General features: G+C 38.3%; 1 protein-coding gene across 1 annotated transcript in view; it reads left to right on the forward strand.

Annotated features, from left to right (window-relative positions):
* The window catches only part of actr5 (actin related protein 5), a 28,469-nt gene extending 10,216 nt beyond the window's left edge, over positions 1 to 18,253 (forward strand). The window contains exons 2-9 of the mRNA XM_016258284.1: positions 10,068 to 10,306; positions 12,741 to 12,910; positions 13,250 to 13,467; positions 13,543 to 13,680; positions 13,857 to 13,955; positions 14,092 to 14,231; positions 16,697 to 16,829; positions 17,124 to 18,253. Of these exons, the coding sequence (XP_016113770.1) occupies positions 10,068 to 10,306; positions 12,741 to 12,910; positions 13,250 to 13,467; positions 13,543 to 13,680; positions 13,857 to 13,955; positions 14,092 to 14,231; positions 16,697 to 16,829; positions 17,124 to 17,405 (1,419 nt within the window). The 3' untranslated portion in view covers positions 17,406 to 18,253. The remainder of the gene's footprint in view (positions 1 to 10,067; positions 10,307 to 12,740; positions 12,911 to 13,249; positions 13,468 to 13,542; positions 13,681 to 13,856; positions 13,956 to 14,091; positions 14,232 to 16,696; positions 16,830 to 17,123) is intronic.
* Positions 18,254 to 23,272: the final 5,019 nt, after the last annotated feature.

A 23,272-nucleotide genomic window follows, 5' to 3' on the forward strand; every position in this document is an offset into this window, starting at 1 on the left:
ATATATATTTGTGAAAATAGGTTGTCATGTCCAAGGAAAGCGAAATCTGTCTTAGCATCAACGCATAGCTGGTCAGCAGAGCCTTCTAAAGTGGCGCTCAAAGTTAAAATGATTTCAACAGCGTGTTTCATTACGTCTCTTTGAATGAATGAATCAGCGTTTTTGAACGTGTAGTTGAATGTCAGTCACGTTCCTCCACCTTGTGGCGCAACACTGTAACTGCACTGCCTGACAGCCGTCTAGAACGGCGCAGGTGGAAATAGCAATAGAAAGTCTCTTGTCCAGTCAGATTAGAAAATCAGATTACAACTAGGCTAACTGTTATACATATAGGCTAACGATAGCCTAACGATCTTATTGTCAGGTTTATGTTCTGTTAAGTGGACCGTTATTTTGTCATTCTCTTCTGTTTACTTCACTTCCTGTTTCAATGCTATTTGGTTTCGGTTTCATTGTTTTCTGAATATGACCTCGTTAGTTATATCGTAACACATACACACACAAATTATATATATATATGTATATGTATGGCGATCATACCGTGCTATTGAGCCACTCAAAATTACCGCATGGGAAATTCCCTCACCGCGACAGCCCTATATATGACTTTCTTCTTTCAGACGAATCCAGTCGGAGTTATATAAAAAATTGTCGTTGATCTTTCAAGCTGTTTAATGCCACTCAACGGGTGTTGCAGTGCATCAGTCCAAAAGAAGTGAAATAAAAAGCGCCCATCCATAAAAAAAAAAGTGTCTCATACGGCTCCGGGGGGTGAACAAAGGCCTTCTCGATGCATTTAAAAATAAATAAATATCCATATTCAAAATGTAATAATCACTTTAATGTAGCTTGCGCCAACAGTTGTACACGGAAGCAGTTCCGGCGCTGATGACGTATGAGTTCCGCATTGTGCATGCACTGGTGAGTCTTGTGAAATCTAACATTTGTTAACCGAAGCAAAGTTTCCTTACTTTAGCAAAGGAAAACCAGTCTCTTGGCTTATATCGAAATCCTCCGACATTCTTCTTTACAAATCCTCGTTTGTACTTCTAATTCGTGACCGTTGTTTTGTTTTGATCTCACCCCTGCAAGGGTTGGGTACCGAAACCCGGCACCTATGTAACGGGTATGTACTAGAATCGAATAAGAACGCATATTTCGGCCACTTAAATGCCTGAGCGATCGATTGAAATATTTGTCCTGGTTCTCCAAAATAGACGTAAGAAGCATGGGCATCGCTAGGCAATTTTTAGTGGGGCTATAGCGATTAGCTCCATAAACTGTACACAAATTCGTGATCGCCTGCGTTTTAAACGTTGCGTTTAAAATTCATATGAAAACGGCAGCAGACCTCGTCTCCTCCCCGTCTTTCAGCGCGCTCTTCAATCCGCAGACCGCGGCGGCGCAGCGCGAGCGGACTCAAACAGAAACAGAGGACGCAAGGTGTGTGTTTATCGATAGATTGTTATAATACCTGTATTTATGCAGTTCTTTGTCATAAATACAGTTTAGTGTTGTCACGGTACCAAAATTTCAGTATTCGGTACCAATACCAGTGAAAATCCACGGTTCTCGGTACCAATTTCGTTACCAAAGCAAACCTCAAAAACATGCTAATTAAACAATGCACTATTTTTATTAATAAAGTTAAACAAAAATAAAATGTACAAAAAATCAGTGGCATTCTTTATAGTTATTTAAAATTGTGTTTCAAGTTATCAAATTATTACTTTTTCCACAAGTAATAAAAGTATGAAAATAAAAACAAACAAAAAATTACAAACCTAAAAAACACAACAATATGCCATGACTGAATAACACTTTGTAACCTAAAATATTATTACAAATTAAAACAAAACCATGGCATTTCAAGGATTGTAAACATTTGAGTAATTAAATAACTAAATAAATTACAAGCATTGAAAAGAACAAAATTAAAAATGTAAACAATTTCACTTACTCCAAGCTTAACGGTTCACCCAAAACTACACTGGCCTACAGTTTCTGTAAGTGACTTTTTTTTGCCATTTCCAGATTTTGGGAAAGAAACACTAACATATCAACGTGTTCCTGAGTCAGTCTTGATCGTCTTGGGCTTACAATATACCCTGCAGTTCTGAACATTCTTTCAGATGAACAGCTTGATGCAGCAATGCACAGATACTTCCTGGTAAACTCTGATAGTTGAGGTAGTGTACCCATATTTGTTTTCCACCAGGAAAGTGGATCATCCTCAGCACTGACCTCAGGCATCTGACCGTATACCAAGAACTCACCATTTAACTCGTCACTTGCAGAAAGATGTGCTTGACTTGAGGATGTTGTTTCCCCTTTTTCTTTCTTTTCCCCTTGTATGGTGGAAAGCAGTTGCTTCAGGTCAGATTTGGATTTTTTTGGCCTGACTTGACATGAATCTCCAAACACCCGAGCACCTGATGTACTTCCATCATTTCCCATCTTCCTCACCTCATCCACGAGACTTTGCTTCACATCATCCTTAAGAGAAACAAAGCTGTTCTTAAATCTTGGATCAAGGTAAGTTGCAGTGTTCAAAAGAAGCTGCAGCTGCAGGTCATCATAGCGATGCTGAAGTTACTCGGTTATCTTTTCCTTCATCTCTTGGGCTAATGCAGAGTCACTTTGTTCATGACTGAGACATTCATATATCTTCCAGAGTAATGGCAAGACTGAGGACAGGGTGGTATGGTTTTCCACACTAAGTGCATCTGTAAAAGGACTGAGTGGTTCAAGAACTGCTTTAACAGTTTCTAAAACTGTAATGTCCGAGTCTTTTGGCATCAGATACCATTTTTTCCTGTCTTCAGCCAGGACAGCACAGACAACCTGCTTGAACTCTTTCGTTAGATCTGGGTGTCGGTCTTTGAGGTGTTTTATTAAGTTGGATGTGTTTCCTCCTTTTGAGAGAAAACTTCGATGACATCGTTTGCAAATTGATTTTTGTTGATCTATGATGATCTCCTGGTCATCAGCCGCAAATCCAAAATATTTCCATACATGGCTTTTTCCTCCTTTCCTGTCATCAAGTGGATTCAGAGCCACCGCATCAGCACCGGTCGCAATGTCTCAGTGCTTTAATGAAGAGAGCGCATCTTTCGGATAGCGCATCAAGGACCGGGTACTCGGTACCACCGGTACTTAAGAAAAACGTGGTACTGTAACTTTTTAATTGTTTTAGTACCGACTTGGTACCGAAGTACCAGGTCTTTTGACAACACTACTCCCAAGTAGCTTTAAGAGCATTAGTAGGGTTCACATTAATTGAATTTATTAAATTATAAATGACTGAGATTAAATGCTTATGGTTGATATTCAAATCAAGGAAATGATCAATGTGCGTTTCAAGGGGACGATTAGGAAAGTGAGGGAACTGCTTCTGTATAAAGTGTCTGATTTGGAAAAATCTAAATAAGTGATGACTGGGTAAATTATACTTTTTAGATAAAAAGGAGAAAGAGGCAAAGACTCCCCCTTCATAGAGGTCACTAAGCCTGAGAAGGCTATTAGATGACCAAACACGAAATGCAGGGTCTGAACTGGATGGGGGGAAAAAATTATTGTCAAAGATAGCCATGTGAATAGAACCTCTATGTAAGCCATAATGTTTCCTAAATTGCACCCAGATTTTGAGGGTATTAGTGACTACTGAATTATTTGAGACTTTGCTTAAAACTAAGGGAAGTTGAGAACACACAATAGAATAGAGAGCACTTTTCGTCGAAGAAGTTTCTGTATGCACCCAGGGTGGACAGTTGTCAGAGTAGCTATCCCTATTCCAAAAGAGAAGCTTATGAATGTTGCAGGCCCAATAATATTGCTGGAAATTGGGGAGTGCTAGGCCTCCCTTTCATTTATATAATTTCATATAATTTAGTTATATAATTTCATACACACAATTTGATTTAATAATAACCCTATTTAAAGCAAAAACAGAATGTTCTGACTAGCTTTGTGAATACTACATGCCTGAACGAAGCAAACAGCAGAAGCTCTGAATGAGACGCAGATTCTCTCTCTGACAGCAGGAGGCGCTTCTGGAACAGCAGATACAGGGTATCCTTGCTTACCGTGCATCATGAACAGTGAGTGATCTGCCTGCTACAGTATTTTTCTCTGTGCGTCCGTCTTCAGCGTCTCTGGCCTGTGTTAACGGGCGTTTACAGACTTCATATTTTCACATAAATGACATTTTGGAAAATGATTGCATTGCAACGCAGTTTGTGCAAGTCCAGAACAGAGACGAGCTGCAATAAGACAAAAAACGTCTGGTTGCCGATCGCGTAAGTTCCAGGGGCAGCTCCTTCGGCCGTCCTACACACACGTGACTGACCGCTCGCACCAACAGGAGGAGGGTCGTGTTACTCTCTACACTGACTCAACCCGAGGGATTCCTACACTTTCAGTCTTTGCGGAGACATGAAAAATTACGCATACCGCAGGAACGGTATAACGGAAAATATTAGCGGTTTTGAAACCGTGAAATTTTCAAATCACGGTATACCTTGAAACCGGTAATCGACCCATGCCTACGTGGCAATAAATAAATGTATTAATAAATGAATGTAAATAAAAGTGTAAAATAAATACAGAAAATAATGCATAAAGGAAAAAGTTAATAAAAATAAATTCAGGATTACATTTTATTACAAATGAACTATATTTGTTTTTATCAAGTCATTTATTACTTTATTTATCTTTCTGTTATTACATTTATTTGTTTTTAATTTCTGCAGGTTTGGTCTGGTCTGGTTTAGGACCACATATTTCAGACATTTCTAAGTCATCCCTAAGTACTGCTGCTGCTTCCAGAGATTGGAATGTGCAGTTGTGTTTGAAAACGTTCATCTGTTTGTGAAATATTGCATAATTCAGCTTGGCAAGCACTTAAGAATCCACATCTCCAGATAAAAGCATGTTCTCCGGTTAAGTGAGTGTATGAAGGCCACTCTGTCTAAACCTCTCAGTTTCTGGTCAGCGGAGTCCAACATCCCGTAGAAATCCACCTTGTACTGCTCAGCTGTTGCCGGCTTGCAAGGAGCAATATTTTATCAAAGTCTGCAAAGATGGTTCAGTGTAATGGGCTGAACAAGTTTGGATGCCATGTCCAGTGCACGTTTGTAGATGCTCTTGAAGGTTTCTTCAGATCTTTTCTCTTCAGTGTATTTTTTACACAATTCACTGCAGCAAGCATTCCAGGTATGGTTTTTATACTCTTTTGCGATGTGCAGTAGATTCAGTCCGGTTATTCTTTTCAGTTCCGCTTTCTGATTATTTTAACCTCCACTTCACAAGTGTTGTTGGAATAGTTAAAAAAAATACTTTGGTTTTCTATGCACCTTGTTAATTTTGTGAATTTGCATTAAAACAGCCATGTAACACTTCTGCAAAGTACAGTCAAGTAGTGGTGCAACGGATCACAAAACTCACGGTTCTTTTTCGGATCAGCAAAAACATTTTTTTTTAAAGCACTAAGTACTTCTATACGACAGCAAAACTAGCTTTAATAAAGTTAGTAATAAAACAAGAACAATTAAACAAATTGCAAGCATAGATGAATACAACAAAACACAGTTACAAATAAAGTCAGTAACAGCAGCGTTCAAGTTTCAAGTTTAATTTACTTATATAGCACCATTAAAACAGTGGCAGCTGACCAATGTGCTTTACAGCATCAGATAAAATAAATACAAGCAAAACAATTGAAAAATATCACAGATAAAATCAGAGACACATTATCAACAGGATATCAAAAGAAAATCAGAACAACTACAGAAGTCGAATTCAAAAATGAATCATCAAGGGACATTAAAAGCAATGGAAAAATAATGAGTTTTAAGCAACGATTTAAAAATCTATTGTAGGAACAGATCTAATATGAACTGGTAACCTGTTCCAGAGTTTAGGACCCGCAACGGCAAAGGCACGTTCACCTCTTTAAGTCTGGCTCTGGGAACATTGAGCAATCTATGACTATGATTCAGGTGCAGAAATGTAATAAGTGTAAAATAACACAATAGTGCTCACTGCACAAGTTGAATACAGATTCATCTTTGTTAGAGCTGTGGTGTTGTTTGATTAGCAGACAGAAACAGGTATTTATAGGCTGCTGTCTCTTTAAGACCAAATGCAGGAACCTAATACTGACACGCATCCAGTTTTTTTTTTCTCAACAAAGGCACGTTCATCTCTTTAAGTCTGGCTCTGGGAACATTGAGCAATCTATGACTATGATTCAGGTGCAGAAATGTAATAAGTGTAAAATAACACAATAGTGCTCACTGCACAAGTTGAATACAGATTCATCTTTGTTAGAGCTGTGGTGTTGTTTGATTAGCAGACAGAAACAGGTATTTATAGGCTGCTGTCTCTTTAAGACCAAATGCAGGAACCTAATACTGACACGCATCCAGTTTTTTTTTTCTCAGCTGTTTACATTCACTTAAGACATAACCGACTGTGTTTACTAGAATACTTGCCAAAACTTGTATGTGAAAGAGGAATCAATTCTCTGTTCACGCGGTGTTTCTCTCTCTCTCTGCGTGTGCGCGCTTCGGGTGTGTGCGGCAGCGGCTGAGCGCACAGAAAACAGTGTGCAAATTAAAATTGCTTGAATGTGTAAACTGGCAAGACAAAACATGTGCAAATGGTTAAATTTAACAGTTAATCCGTGAATAACTTGCGTGCCGAAACGTGCAGCCTGATCCGTTCGGATCACGGATCATCTACGATCCGTTGCACCCCTAGTAAATAATAGGATAGTAATGGGTAAAGACATTTTGTTATTAGGAAGTTATTACATTATCAGGTTTTATTATGTTTATGGCAGAGTTAAAACGGACTGAGAGAAGTAATCTCATGTCTTGTAATGGGATTAATTATGTCTTAACCTATTCATGTATTCAAGTCTTTCTCACAGTTCACACTGGAGATGGGATGCCAGCTTTCCCATTATGGTGAGCTGGTCCATGACATCATTATGCACAACTACACATTTTAGAGTGGCCTTTTATTGTGGCCAGCCTAAGGCACACCTGTGCAATAATCATGCTGTCTAATCAGCATCTTGATATGCCACACCTGTGAGGTGGATGGATTATCTCGGCAAAGGAGAAGTGCTCACTAACACAGATTTAGACAGAATTGTGAACAATATTTGAGAGAAATAGGCCTTTTGTGTACATAGAAAAAGTCTTAGATCTTTTGAGTTCAGCTCATGAAAAATGGGGCAAAAACAAAAGTGTTGCGTTTATAATGTTGTTCGGTGTATATACATACATATACAGTGGTGTGAAAAGGTTTTTGCCCCCTTCCTGTTTGTTTAATTTTTTGCATATTTGTCACACTTAAGAGATTCAGATCACCAAACAAATTTTAATATTACACAAAGATAATGCAAGTAAATGCAAAATGCAGTTTTTAAATGATTCTTTATTTTATTAAGGGAAAAAAGCTGTCCAAACCTTCCTGGCCCTTCGTGAAAAAGTAATTGCCCCCTAAATCTAATAACTGGTTGTGCCACGCTTTGCAGCAACAACTGCAATCAAGTGTTTGCGATAACTGGCAATGAGTCTTTCACATTGCTGTGGAGTGTAAGGAATTTGGAATAACCAACATTATTCTTTATAAATGAAACATGAATTTTATTGGCTATCCTAGATTACATAAAACTAAACTAAAACACACAAAAATACACACACACACATGTACCGTTTCTTAGACTGCGAGTTGACTGAGTTTCATAGTTCTACCTCGTTTTCACGAGTGATGTAAATTCACCTTAAGAATTCACAAAGCAGAGAATTTCGTCTTAAATTTTACTGCTTCTCTAAATTCACCAGTTCAGCAGATTAGAGAGTTGTTCGTTTACTTGCGTTCTGCTGGTTGACAGCTGAGGTGATTCCGTGGCTGATGCAGGCTTCCGGGATGTCTTTGAGGGAAACCCCGTTACTGATTGGTCGGTGACGTCGGAATGACGTCCTTTGGAAAACCCCTCGTTGGATTGGTTGGTCTTTGATGAAGCAGAGGCTTGAGTAGTTCTGCTGAAAGTCTTAGTTTGCAAGACTTTAAGTTCTTTGACGATTTCAACGAAGTATCACTGAAGTGTTGAGTTTTAGATGGCTGGTCGCTTTTGATGGTAAGCGCGTGAGCACACGTGGGGTGCTCTAACACGGCGACAGGCGAGAGTAGGAGAAGTCTGTCCTGCATCATTTTTGTAAATATTTTATTATATCTTTTCATGTGACAACGCTGAAGAAATGACACTTTGCTACAATGTAAAGTAGTGAGTGTACAGCTTGTATAACAGTGTAAATTTGCTGTCCCCTCAAAATAACTCAACACACAGCCAATAGTGTCTAAACCACTGGCCACAAAAGTGAGTACACACCTAAGTGAAAATGTCCAAATTGGGCCCAATTAGACATTTTCGGTCCCTGGTGTCATGTGACTCATTCGTGTTACAAGGTCTCAGGTGTGAATGGGGAGCAGGCGTGTTAAATTTGGTGTTATCGCTCTCACTCTCTCATACTGCTCACTGGTATCTTACCTTATCTTATTTTAAGAAGTTTGTTAAAGTCCGCGTGAACTGGAAGTTGCTGCCGACATTATTTCAGTGTAGTGACGTATTTCCATCTGAAACGGAATATTGAATAGAGGGCATGGTTTTATTTTTGCGCTCATCCTCTCTCACTCATAGCAATCTAATGGTTGGAGAGGGGTGTGTTTAAGGATATTCTGCCCAAGCTGTCAAACTGACGTCATCAGAGAAGGAATGCCATTCTAGAGCGGAAGCAAATGTTCAGATTTTGATGAAAGATTACAAAGACAAACTATTTTTTTCAGCGGATTAACTTGCACGGATTAATTGTTCACATCAAGAATAGCAATGTGCATTAGTCAAATAAATAAAGTACATTTTGATTTCATGCGGATTTTAATACTAATTTCATTTGAATGGTAACAACTCTACAGTTTCTTATTATTCTAACTGAATTAATTGAAACAAAGTAAGAATTTGATGTGAAAGATTACCATTTATAAACATAGTGGGAAATGACATCTGTTTTTGTTACATACAGCAACTCATTTTAAGTTCATTTTTTCTTCCTCTTTCCAGTCACAGAGCACTTTATTTTGAGAGTTGTTTAAGTGAGAGAAAATCTGTAACTTAGTCCAGATTGGGGGAATTGTAATGTCTAATAATATCTTTTATTATGTAAATAATTTTTGCATTTAAATTTGCATATATTTTTGTTTGTATATGCTGTCAATTATAGTTCTTAGAAAGAAAATCGGAATCGGCAGGTCACACTTCCAGGAAATCGGAATCGGCCAAAAAAATTGCAATCAGTGCATCTCTAATATATATATGTATATGTTTGTAAAATAAAATGTAAAACATATATATAATATACATATTCATATATAGTATATCAGTCTGGCGAGTAAACAAAAAAATGTACTAGGTAATGGCGATTCAATTGCCAAGGTGTCCGTAGAGGGTTGTTAAGGCCCAAAGACTCTGCTGCAGCTTTCAAAACAGCTGTTCTGTTGGCACTGTTGTGAAAATAGAGATGGAGTTGCTGCAAGTGTTCCCTGAAAGTAGCCAAAGAGGGAACCTTAGATGAAGCATCCCTACATGCCAGGGTGAGGCGATGGGCAGCGGACGGAAGCAACAAGGGGAAGTCATTCTGCAGCTGCTTGACTACACCATTCAGCCTCCCTAGTGCATGCTTGCATACAGAGTGTCATTTTTGCGTACATGTGCTTTCAGTGGTTCCTATATGTTTTCTTATCTAGAATAGATTTCAGTACAAAAGTTTTAGTGAATCGTGATTTCGTGAAAACGTTCGTACCCAGGTTTCACGCAAAGTTGGGCGTACGCATGCTTGGTGAATGAGACCCATTAACTTTTTCACCTTTTCATGTCAGTAATGGTTTTCCCCTGCTGTTTTGAAAGAAGATATAAATTTTATCATAAGTATTTTAAAAAGTTGTCAGTCAAAATTAAAATTGTTCAACAATGACACACTTCACCTTTGTGCCCTTAGGGTCATGTGGATCACCCTGTGGTCATCACCGAGCCGCCCTGTAACCCACTTCACTGCAGACAGATGATGTCTGAGCTGCTCTTTGAGTGTTATGGAGTGCCACGGGTGGCGTATGGTGTGGACAGTCTATTCAGCTTCTATCATAACAACGTCAGTGATGGAGCAGGTCTGTCCTCGACAGGACTTGTGGTGTCATCAGGGTATCACTGCTCCCACGTGCTGCCCGTCATCAATGGCAGGTAACGCAACCCATCACTGTCACATCAATTTAAATGTGACCCAATTTGGAAGATGAAGTGGACAGGGAAGGGGCCGAGGAAGAGCTTTAACAACGCATTTCAGTCAAATTGTATTTATACACATTATGTATAAAGTTAATTCAACTGATTGGTCAGATTGGTCGAGACGCTACACCCGTAAGACTTTCGTTCATCTTCGGAACACAATTTAAGATATTTTTGTTGAAATCTGAGGGCTCTCTGGCCCTCCCATAGACAGCAAGGTAACTACCACGTTCAAGGTCCAGAAAAGTACCAAGATGATCGACAAAGTAGTCCGTGTGACATCAGTGGTTCAACTATAAAATTACGAAGCTATGAGAATACTTTTTTGCGCGAAGAAAACAAAAATAACAACTTTATTCCACATTTTCGTCTCTACTGCGTCACTTTGGACGAGATCGCACGACAGTACCATGACGCGAGCGTGTGGCGGCGCCAGCGCTGACCCAGTTCCGGTGTGATACACACTAGTAAACCGGTCAATTACGCCTTCATCACCCGGGTGTTGAAAGTGAGGTGAGACTCTTTGAAGGTGTTTGTGACTTTGGACGTGCGTTCACGACAGTACCATGACGCGAGCGTGTGGCGGCGCCAGCGCTGACCCAGTTCCGGTGTGATACACACTAGTAAACCGGTCAATTACGCCTTCATCACCCGGGTGTTGAAAGTGAGGTGAGACATGAACAGCATTCAAGCAAAGAATAAGCGCTTGAGAACTTGCGCTCACTCTTTGAAGGTGTTTGTGTGTGCGTGTGCATTTACACACGGAAAGCCTATATTGATTTCTCTTTTAAGACTTGCGTTTGAACTGACAAAATATGTCAACATGCCTGTCATTGTTAGTATCCTTGCAAACATCGTTGGTCATGTTTTAAGTGAACGTTTTAAGTGAACGATTGGCCTAATATTAAAAAAGCATTTTCGGCCAAGTGCATCCAGAATTGTCGGTTTTGGTTTCGACCCAGAATTTTAATTTCTGTGTATTCCCATATAAAAACAATAAAAGGAGAGAAAAAAATAACATCATGTTAAAATAATGCATTGAAACACACACACACACCCTGCCAGTTCAGCTCATGAACAGAAAATATTGAGTTTCAACAAGAAATTGGAAAAATGAACAGCATTCAAGCAAAGAATAAGCGCTTGAGAACTTGCGCTCACTCTTTGAAGGTGTTTGTGTGTGCGTGTGCATTTACACACGGAAAGCCTATATTGATTTCTCTTTTAAGACTTGCGTTTGAACTGACAAAATATGTCAACATGCCTGTCATTGTTAGTATCCTTGCAAACATCGTTGGTCATGTTTTAAGTGAACGTTAACAGTTGAGAAAGACAACGCGTGTGTATCATTATCAGTGTGTCCTGAAACTGAATTATGTCTTAAAGGAACAGCAATCTATTCCTGTTGTCTGTTTTTTAATGTTAAACAACAAAAGACAAGGAAATCACTCACTTCTCTTGATTGAATAACTTTTGTAACTTCAACAAGGATTGGTCTTTACTTTTACAGTGAAATATGCACTGTTATTTTACATTTGTTTACTTGTAAATTTCTGTGCCGGTTTCAGGGTGATGCTGATTACTGCATGATGATTGAAATCGTGAAATGCCTTAAGCAATGAACTAAATAAACTGCAAAAAGGTTGTTTTCATAATTTTCGTAATTTCAAAATATAAAGCAAAAAGTAGAAATGATTGGCTAATAAGCCAATATGCTCCTCTGCTGCCATCTACTGGCTATAGTGATAATTTGATGTCTGTTTTTTATTTTATTTTACATTAGTGTTTATTTACCACGAAGTATGTTTTGTTCCATTAAAACTAACATTGAAATTGGGTCATTTCAGAGCTTTAAAGTGCTGTAAAGAGTTGCGTGAAATGCTTGAAAATCATTGAAAAGTGCTTTAATTTCTCTCTCAAATATTTTTCTCTGTTGCATAGAACTGAATAAAATAATATTGATATTTAATGTTAATATATTTTCTGTCCAATTTTATTGTTTTACTTACTAATAAAAGTGTGGTTATTTTATTGGCTGGTATTTTTTTTTATTCAATATCATTAAAATCATTTATTTTCTATTATTTAATAAAATAATAAATTGGCCTAATATTAAAAAAGCATTTTCGGCCAAGTGCATCCAGAATTGTCGGTTTTGGTTTCGACCCAGAATTTTAATTTCTGTGTATTCCCATATAAAAACAATAAAAGGAGAGAAAAAAATAACATCATGTTAAAATAATGCATTGAAACACACACACACACCCTGCCAGTTCAGCTCATGAACAGAAAATATTGAGTTTCAACAAGAAATTGGAAAAAGTTAATATAAAACTGCCTTATGTGCAATTTAAATGTTTAAATTGCATATGGATGATTTCAATTGCAGACTGGATGTTCTCAATTGTAAGCGTGTGAATTTGGGTGGAGGTCAGGCCGCATCATACCTTCAGAGACTGCTGCAGCTGAAATACCCCGCAAACCAGACTGCCATCACGCTGAGCCGCATGGAGCAGCTACTGCATCAGCACAGCTATGTTGCACTAGACTACCAGCACGGTAAACCAGCACTCTTGGAATTTTGCCATTAATTGCAAGAAAAGTATTTCAGCAATTTAGAGGAAAACTTGTTTGGTCTGATGGGACTAAAATTGAGCATTTGAAAAATTATTTTGGAAAAAAAAAACTAAATCGGAAGAAAAAAATTCCTTTGTGTAATTTAAATGTTTGCATGCAACTCACTTTTTTTTGTTTTAATTATTACATAAATTTGATTAATTGTGATTGTAAATGAATTTGAATTTTAGTTGAAGCTTTCAGTATTAAATTAGTTTTGTTGCTTCACTACATTAAGTGCTTTTTACTACTGCATTCATGCTTTCATAAATTGTGAGACAGAGCTGGAGAAGTGGCGAAGTCCTAACTTTTACGAGACGGAAGTTCACCGTGTGCAGCTGCCATTTTCAGGGCGGGCAGCTGGCGTTTGCGTGAGCGTTGAGGAGAAGAACGAGAGGAAAACGCAACAGCTCCGCCGACTACAGGAAATCAACAGTCGCCGCAGAGAAGAGAAACTTCAGGAAGACCAGAAACGACTGGAAACACTTCTGTCTGTGCAGGTATACACGTTTACACGCAGAGAGGTGAAACGCTGAGCTCCAGTATGCACACAGTAATAGTCGTATTCCCGTCAGGAGCTGCTGGAGGATGGCTCTCTGGAACTGTTTCACAGGAGTCTGGTGGAGCTCAACATGGACTCAGCTGAGGAGCTGCAATCTTACATCCATAAACTCAGCATGAGCGTGGAGCAGCACAGGCTCATGAAGGCCGAGGTTTGTGCATGCAGACATACTTTTATTTGTGTTTCTGACTTTGTGTTGTCTTTGATTCGTATGGATTACTGAATATAAATAATAAAACATGATAGAAGGAGGGTGGGAATAATCATGTTTTACAAATATGATTTCTTTTTGTGCAAAACGTGCTGTTTGTGGTGTTGTTGAATCAGACTGCAGAGGTGGAGCAACCTGCAGAAGATGGGAGTGAAATGGTACCAGATTTAAATCAGGACAATGATGAGCCCGGCAAAACTACCAGTGCCATCCAGGTAATCTTAGAGTAAATTCAGTGAATGACGTCATTCAGAGTCTACTCTGTACTGTATTCATGAACACATCGGGATTGGTTCATAGTATCCGTGTTCTTATATCCTCTTTTTGCTCTCTTTATCTATTTTGTGTTAGCCATTGTTTAACAAGGCCGAGTATCATCAGCTGTTCGTGGGCACAGAGCGTCTGCGTGTGCCGGAGATCTTATTCCAGCCATCTCTGATCGGAGAGGAGCAGATGGGCCTGATGGAGACAATGCAGTTTGTTCTGGAACAGTGAGCATTTATTAACCCCAGAAATTATACACTTAGGCAGATGAATGTGTCTCAGCAAAACACTTAAATCCAATCTACGATTCATATGCTATACGCAAATATAACAAGTGTTTTCTGTGTTATCAGCATTACATTTTCAAAATTTAAGACTTTGGTAACACTTTAGATTAGGGAACACTTCACTATTAACTAGTTGCATATTAGCATGCAAATTGACTGTTTATTAGTACTTATAAAGGACATATTAGTGCATGACCATATTCTAGATCCCATAACCCTACGGGCTGCAATAGACATCCAGAGGGAAACGGAAAAAGAAAAAGAATAATAAGAACGCCAACGATTACAATAGGTGCCTTCGCACCTTCTGTGCTTGGCCCCTAATAGACCCTTTTAGTGCCGATGTCACAATTACGTCACTACATTAGCTGGAGGCAAAACAAAGGGATAACTGGAGGTGGCCAATACAAACCAGCACACAGTCGGCTACATAAGGAGCTTAAAATGTCATCTTGTTGTGTTGAGTTTCAGAATCGATGGAGTACAGGCTCCAATTTGACATTTTAATGCATACCTGCTGCCACTGCCAGACAAAAAAAAAACGACGACAACACTAATAAAACAAGCGGACTGGACAGAAACTATTATCAAAAATGCTCGCGTTTGCAGCTCACTTAAATCAGTTAAGGTTAAATAAAATATTGTCTTTTATAGATTATGGTGTGGTTACGAGTCTAAAGATTTCTCATGCTTGCCCACCTAATGAGAAATTAGGGAACAAGCTAACTAACAACCAGGTTATGTGTCAGGTGTATGTTCAAGTAGTTCCATTTGCTTACAATTGCCACTGTTAGTACATAGGCTAGTTATAGGCATCTAAAGATTTATATGCCCTCAGTTTCATTTACTATGCATGCTCTGGTAGGTGTGTCAGGCCACTTCTGTCAGATCGTCCATCCATTGAGTGAGTGTGTACGAATCGGCCAATCTGCTTCCTTCCGTTAAAGTTAACATTTTCAAATAACAATTGCGGTCCCGGACAGTGAGTGACATTACATAATTCAGATCAAATCTAATTTTCTCCAGTCATTGTTAAAGAACAAGCAAACAAAACTTGCTAGCTAGCGTTAGTGAAGCTGTCAGGGTAATCTTTTTGCCTCCACCTAAGCTCCGCCCATAAAAAAGGTCACAGTGTTTACTAACTGAAAAGGGGTCTATAAGGTTACCAAATTCAATATACATTGAGTCCGTACTGCAGTGTTGGATTTTGACTAACCACTGATGCTCTAGTGCATAATCAACAGAAGACTGAAGGAATTGCATCATGATGAATTTCCACACAAAGGTACGCAATAATGCAAGGAGGATGTTTTTTTTCCTGTCTTTGATATACCAGTATCCCCTATTTAATTTGAAAAACATTAATTCTATGTATCTAACCAAGTTCTATATGAACGTTTCCCCTTACAGTAAATGCTAATTTCACAAAGACCGGAAGCATGCCCAGTCTCGCGTCGCAGAAACTCACCGACGCCATCTTGTGCACCTAGCCAATTTTAAACACAGGGAGACGGATTTCCGTCAGTTCATAAAGACAGTCACTTGCTTCATTCCTGAATGAATCAGCCGTTCGAACGAATCAATTGAATGAATGATTCAGTGATAAAATGAGTGACTTGCCGCCACCTGCTGGTGGATTTAGTTTCATTTTTAGCGTATAATTTGTTATTTAAATCATATTTCTGTATTCAAAATTGTATATTTAAAACATTAATCTCCACTTGAATTTATTAATTTAATTGCACTCATGCTACCTCTGAGCCTCATTAAACATCTGAAAATGTACCTACAAGCCACTTTTGTGTTTTTCTGTGCCACCTCTAGTATTAATAAATTAATTTATTAATACTAATTTCATATGATTGGTAACTTATTTGTCTTAAGTGTCTTAAAGTCTTAGAAAAGTCTTTAAAGTCTTAAATTTAACTTGTTCATGTCTAGAAACCCTGTTCAGAATTTAGCTCAGACAACACAATTTGTCAAGTTTAGTGTTTTCGGTAAGACTTTAGTTTAGGGACCAATTCTCACTGTTAGCTAGTTGCTTATTAGCATGCATGTCACATATTACTGCCTTATTTTGCATAATATTTTTAAATCCCTTAATCCTACCCCATACCTAAACTTAACAACTACCTTACTAACTATTAACAAGTATTAACTATTAGTTAATAGTGAGAATTGGTTCCCTTATTAAAGTGCGACCATATATATATAGAGCGAGAGAGAGAGAGTGTGCAAATTATCTAAGTCTCACAAGCCTGAAGTATATATATATGTGTGTGTGTGTGTGTGTGTGTGTATGTGTATATATCACAGTATACAATAGTTACAAATTCCGTTTGAATCCGGACTAAAAAACTGAAAGTGATGCAGTTCTCTGATTTCAGTGGTGTGTGTGTGTGTAGGTACCCGCCTGAACAGCAGGAGGCACTTGTGAAGAATGTGTTTTTGACTGGAGGAAACCTGCAGTACCCCGGACTAAAAGAAAGAGTGCAGAGAGACCTGCTTGCAATCAGACCCTTCCAGTCACATTTTAAGGTCTGATATTCACAGACACAACTACTTGAATTATTCTGCATGTGATCCAAAAAAAAAGCAGTTTCCTAGATTGTGGGGGTGACGCATCTTTACGGCACTTATCCCTTCATTCAGTAAAAACATGAACATTTAAAAGGCCTGTTGGCTTCGAAAAAGCATCTCCTTTGTTCAGTTTCAAAGGATGTTTTACCTATTATTATTATTATTATTATTATTATTAAGTGGCTATTCTACTAAAATGTGCATTATGATACAAATCATGTATGATTTGAGTATGTATCTCTTGTCTGGTAGGTGTCTGTGGCGAGACGGCCAGCTCTGGATACTTGGTTCGGGGCATGTGAATGGGCACTTACGAACCCTGCTGAAGCTCAGGGCTGGATCAGCCGTCATGATTATGAAGAGAACGGTGGGGAATATCTGAGAGAGCACTGTGCCTCAAACATCTTCATACCCATGAAGCTCAATAAACCATCATCAGCCACAAAACAAACCCTCATGGGAAAATGCTTGACAGACACAAGCCTTCCTGACACCACCAGCAATGACAAGGACAATGACATTTCCCTGGTTTGAAATGTGTTGTCCTGATTGATCGAGACGTCTGAAAGTTTGGACCTTTGAAACTGCATGGCTTTTCAGTGGCCTTCAAAACATTCTTGCATATCAGTTTGAGGCCTGTTTATACAGTTGGCATGTATATTTGACAATATTATTAGTGATCAGAATTTTACATTTTCTAGAATACAGTGTGTTTGTTTAGTGTGTGTTTTATTTGGTGTATAAAGGAAGAGAATTTCACATTTACAAATGTGAAGTGTTGTTGTTGTTGTTGCTGGTGTGTTTTGTCCAGACACAGTGAAATATGATTTATTTCGCACGCTGTTCTGATCTCACAAAAAGCATATGTATATTTTATTCTAATGCAGCTACTGAAGAGAAATGCAATTCAGCTGTCAGGAAGAATTTTTTTTTTTTAATTCCTCTATTTTATTTTTTTTTACTCTGCAATTTCAGAAGTTAGGCCTATTTGAGAGCTCACATCCAGTTTTCTGCGATTACATGACTCCTGTTACAATAAAGCGCCCGCCACATTTGCGCGGGAATGATTCAAATTATGTGGAATATCTGCAATCCTGCGTGGATATTCAGACTCTAATCGACAGGAGGCGATGCGTGTCAAACTCACTGTCGGAGAGGAAAGAGAGACGCAGCTTGTATCGATGTAGGCTATATACGGTAGATACTGTGGAAAATGAGTAATGGAACCGTGTCAGATATTTCAGTATCGGTGTATCAAAATATAGATATTTATGATAACACTACCTTGTAGTTTGTTTCTCCAAACTTTGAGTCCATAAATTATGCTGAGCTCCCTCACTGTCTGATGATCAGCTCTTCAAACCTGCTGCAGCGGCGCTTTTCCCGGTTCAGATATCAGGGATTTTATTGGTCCCTTCACGATCAGATGTACGATACTTGCATTGCCTTGGCCTGGAACGAGCGTACGGATGCAGTCTCGGATGAAAGTCTTGATGGTTTGGAGGTTCGGTGGTGTAGGAGTTGCGAGTCTTCCGGGTTTGAAGAGTGATGAACAGATGAAAAGATGTTATTCTGACTCTAGTGGTCGGGAGCGTTTTCTCCCAGATGAAGATGATGAAGAACTAAGAGAGACATCGGCTGAGATCCAAGGATCGTTGGAGAATGTAAAGACAAGGCCGAAGCCTGGCGCAGACTTAAGGGTTGCAGAAGGGTGCTAGCTCACATCCTCATCTTCTCAGAATCTAACAGAACCACAGACTGCAGGCGGGTCACTAAAGTGAGGCCTTTATCTTCTATCGAGGTCACTCCTCTGGGAATTGAGTGAGCCAATGAGGAATGGTAACTTTGGGGGGAAATTTTCTAATCGAACCTTATTGTAAAGTGTTACAATTATTTGTTATTAAAGTATATATATATATTCACAAAAACACTGTTAAATTAAATAGAAACGCAAGCAGGTGTGCATGATTTGGCGTGGCAACCAATACAAATAATAACCGTTTCCTTACCTAAATCCTGCGTTTGGACCAGGCTCGGTTGCAGAATCACGTCTTTGCTTCTGAAATTATCTTTTTCTATATAGTGTAGTAGTTAGCTTTGCCTGTGTCGTACGTGGCCGCTTGTCAAGCATGAAAAACACAAGTTTTATTTAAATTCTGAATATATTATCGGATACAGCATGCAAAGAGTGCGCCCTGTAAATTTATTAAAAACTCACTCATTCATCACGATCTCACAAAGTAAAAAACAAACAAACAAAAAAACTATGAACGTGACTACACGATGAAACTTTTGGTAACACTTTCTATGAAGCCCGTATTTATAATACATTATAAGGGTATTCTTAAGGCATTATAATGAATGCATAATGCATTATAAAAAAACTTGTGTTATATCAACTCATGAATAATAACAACAGTTATAATACATCATAATACTTACGTATTTGTGGCTATAAGTTTAAGAGTATGATTATTTGTAACACAACACCATATTAAATCTACTTCATTTACAGAATAATGGACTGTATCATAGCTTGACATTGTTTATTTAAGATCTGCACAGTATCTTACTACAGCTTGTGAGTGGTTAGATATTGAGTGTTTCCTGTGGAGCTAATGTTAATTAATTGATGTGAGGTTTATACTCCAACTGAAAAAAATGCTATGTTTTATATGTTCAAAGCAAATGTGTCATATTACACATTCGTCTGATCTGATATCTGATCTTGTGGCTGTTTGAGAGAAAAACATTTTATTATTTTTACTACTACTTATAAGTGGTCTTTGACCGCTTTAAGTGAAGTAGCATAAGAAAAATGGCAAGATATGAGACTTATAATACATTATAACTATGAGAAATATAATCCATTGTAAAAGTGGATGCGACGTGTTCATTGTGTTAAAAATCATCTTTTTCACCACGCAAATTATGGGAACGTGGAGGGATTGCGCGAGCACGGATATGCATCGATGCCTCCCATAGAAGAGACGTTGGCAAACTATCTTTCAATGGGAGAAACATCGATGTTGAAGACTCCGACTCGAAGCCTCTGAGAGTGACATCTAAGCTGAACGGCAGGGCGTATGCGGCTGCGGGTCAGGCTGGTGGTGCTCTGCACACAATGGCTGTGTTGCAGGCCTACCAGGCTGATCTGCTTAAAGTCCTGGACGATGGCAAGGGCCTGTCCCCTGAAGCGGTGATCGAGCTGCGCCACACTACAGATCTGGCTCTCCGGGCCAATAAACAAACAGCTGCCGCAATTGGTCGTGCAATGGTGGCCACGGAGAGACATCTCTGGATTAATCTGGCTGACATCGGGGAGAAATTTCCCCCTGAGAGGGTAGGGGGAGAGGGCCTAGGCTCAAGAGTCACAGTTCGCTACTGTATATGTATGCAATATATGTATATTTATTTACATACATTTATATAAACATTGATCAATTACTATTACAAAAATCTCAATCTTAAACATTTGCTCATTCTGTGTATTTGTGCCATTAAAATAAGGTAACTTTGTTCCAAATGCTTACAGCACAAGGAACCTTGATTTCAAATTGAACTGTATTTACAAAAAAAAAGGCAAGTACACAGTCAGTAATAAAATTATAAAACAAATGACCTCAATTCAGTTGAGGTATTTGAAATATGACAACACTGATTTTTTTTAGGCAGTGGTTTAAGTGCTATATACGTATGTTACTTATTTAGATAAATGGAACATCAATGTAGTGATGCAGTTAGACAGACTAGGATTTATATGTTCAAATCATACAAATACCCCATTCCAAAACATTTCTAGCATAAACATACATTGTAAAGAAATTAAAGTTACATCTTTGATTGTTGAAAGACTTTCTGGTGCATTTCAGTTACAGCCAATAACATTTCTAGTATTTTCATCGGCCAGATGTGGATCTATTCTAAAATGGTTTATAACTTTTGACCAAGTTTAATCCCAGGAGCAAAGAGAAATAATTTCTACTTTAAAAGCACGGAGAGATCGCGATTGCACAGTCTGCGCACAAGCAATATCAGAGTGAGAGGACAGGCAGTTCATTTGTATAAGTTAGGCCTATTTGCAGCTTGTATCTGTGTATGTACAGTAGATAGCCAACTGTGGAAAATGAGTAATGGAACCATGTCAGATATTTCAGTATTGGTATCAAAATGTAGATCTTTATGATAACACTACCTTGTAGTTTTGTGTCTCCAAACTTTGAGTCCATAAATTACGCTGAGCTCCCTCACTGTCTGATGATCAGCTCTTCAAACCTGCTGCAGAGCAGTGTTGCCAGATTGGAAATGTCCAAATATCGTACCAGAAGCTCAAAATTATTGTATTTGGAAGAAAATCATCGTACACGAGTCAAACGTACAGAATACAGCTATTTATCTAAACCAACAACTTTTTGACACATCCTGCAAATTACCACAATAGATAACTAGGCGTACCGAATTACATTGGACGCCAGCAGTGCGACAAAATACTATCGAAACCATTATAATCAGTGACTGTTTGCACTGGATGTGACACGACACGATACATCCCCGACAGTAAACTGATGCCTCGTTCTATTTATGACGTATTAAAATGATTTTTAACACTCGCTTTGTCGCATCCAGTGTAGATGTGGAGTTAACAGCTAAAGTCTCTGTCATCAGAAGCCTGTGTGTTGCCAGATGTTGAGGGGGTTCTTGCCGTCATAGACCGCAACATAGTGCTCGTTGGCTTTAAAGCAGGGCACCCTCCTGCATTCGATTTCGTGTATGAATATAGAATCCCTATGACTACAACTACTATCATTTGAATTGTCATAAAATTATGAAATTATCGTACATTATGGGATTTTTTCCCATTATTGATCGTACAGAGGTCAAAATTATCATACAAATACGATAATTATCGTACGGCTGGCAACACTGTGCAGCGGCGACTTTTCCCGGTTCAGATATCAGGGCTTTTTATTGGTCCCTTCACGATCTTTATCTTATTTTTATTGGCTACTGAAGTGCCGTCAAAGGTTTGAATATCAATTCAAATTGTGGGCGTACTCAGTAACGAACTATGAATTAAAAGTAACAAAGTAGATTATTTTGCTTAATTTGTACTTAAGTAAAAGTACAGCTTTAAAAATATACTCAAAGTACTAGTGGTGGACAGCAAAGTGATTGTGCTGGAAGATTTGTCAGCCATATGGCATTTATGAATTCACTGTACCAACCTTCTGTCTATCAGTAGTAGAGCTGCACAATTCATTTTTAAAAGATTCAAACACCTATACAATCTAATTTCTAAATGACAACAATTTGCCCGTGTCTATTAAACATTTGAAAAAGTCATTCAAATCTGTGTTCGCACTGCCGTTGACACAGAGAGAGCAGTTACCATGTGTAGCGAATCAGCTCATGGGGAAATATGAATAATTAACCATAACTAGTTATAATTAACTATTCATATTTTAGATCCACTGTAGATATTTAGCTGACCACTCAGGGTCAACTGTCTTGTCAATTCTATGGGTAGGAAACATCTTCACAGTCTTTTCATCCACACAGTATTATTTCTGTCTTAAAGTCACTCATGTTATCACAGAAATACTGGGATGAAAGTTTATAGATCGGATATAAACATTGATGTCTATGGTAGCGATCAAAATAGCGCGAATCCCTTTTTGAAAGTGAACTGGCGCTTCAAATAACGTTTGTGTCTATTGCATTGTTTCGCCAAAAGTGACTTCAAAAATGTTTGGTTATTGAATCATTCAAAAGATTCGATCAAAAACGCTGATTCATCCAGTAATGAAACAATGAAGTATTTGTGTAAATCACTGAATCATTATTCATTGAAACCAATTCTTCATATATATATATATATATATATATATACATATAGCCTCTAGTAAATTACACATTATTTTGTTTAGTTCAGAATCATGGGAGTATCGTGATCTCTATTTGAGACAGGAAAAAAAAATGTGATTCTCGATTTATCCAGAACCGTGCAGCTCTAATCAGTAGTCTATAGTATTTTTGTTTCTGTGTGTTTTTCTTTTTATTAACAAGCTTATTATAACCTGCACGTTGACATAAATATATTTGCAGACAGCTGTGTAGTGGCAATTAATGCTCTGTACCATACTAAAGAAAACATGGTCCCTGACACTAATGTTGGCTTGGATGCTTCCTTTTTCCTCAAGCTATGTCATCTGATCAAGATCAAAACGTAGCTCCTACTGCCTCCACTGTCCTTAAAAAACTGCAGGAGAAGAAGAGGGATTTAATTAACAGGAGATCAGCTTAGAACACAGCTGGATCAGCTGATGTTGGAGTCATCTGCTGCTCCAGCAACATCAAGTAATGCCCCTCATCATAACTACAGTAAGTTACATTTTTATTAA

Source organism: Sinocyclocheilus grahami, unplaced genomic scaffold (genome assembly GCF_001515645.1).
Source record: "Sinocyclocheilus grahami isolate Dianchi unplaced genomic scaffold, SAMN03320097.WGS_v1.1 scaffold1667.1, whole genome shotgun sequence".
Classification (NCBI taxonomy): domain Eukaryota; kingdom Metazoa; phylum Chordata; class Actinopteri; order Cypriniformes; family Cyprinidae; genus Sinocyclocheilus; species Sinocyclocheilus grahami.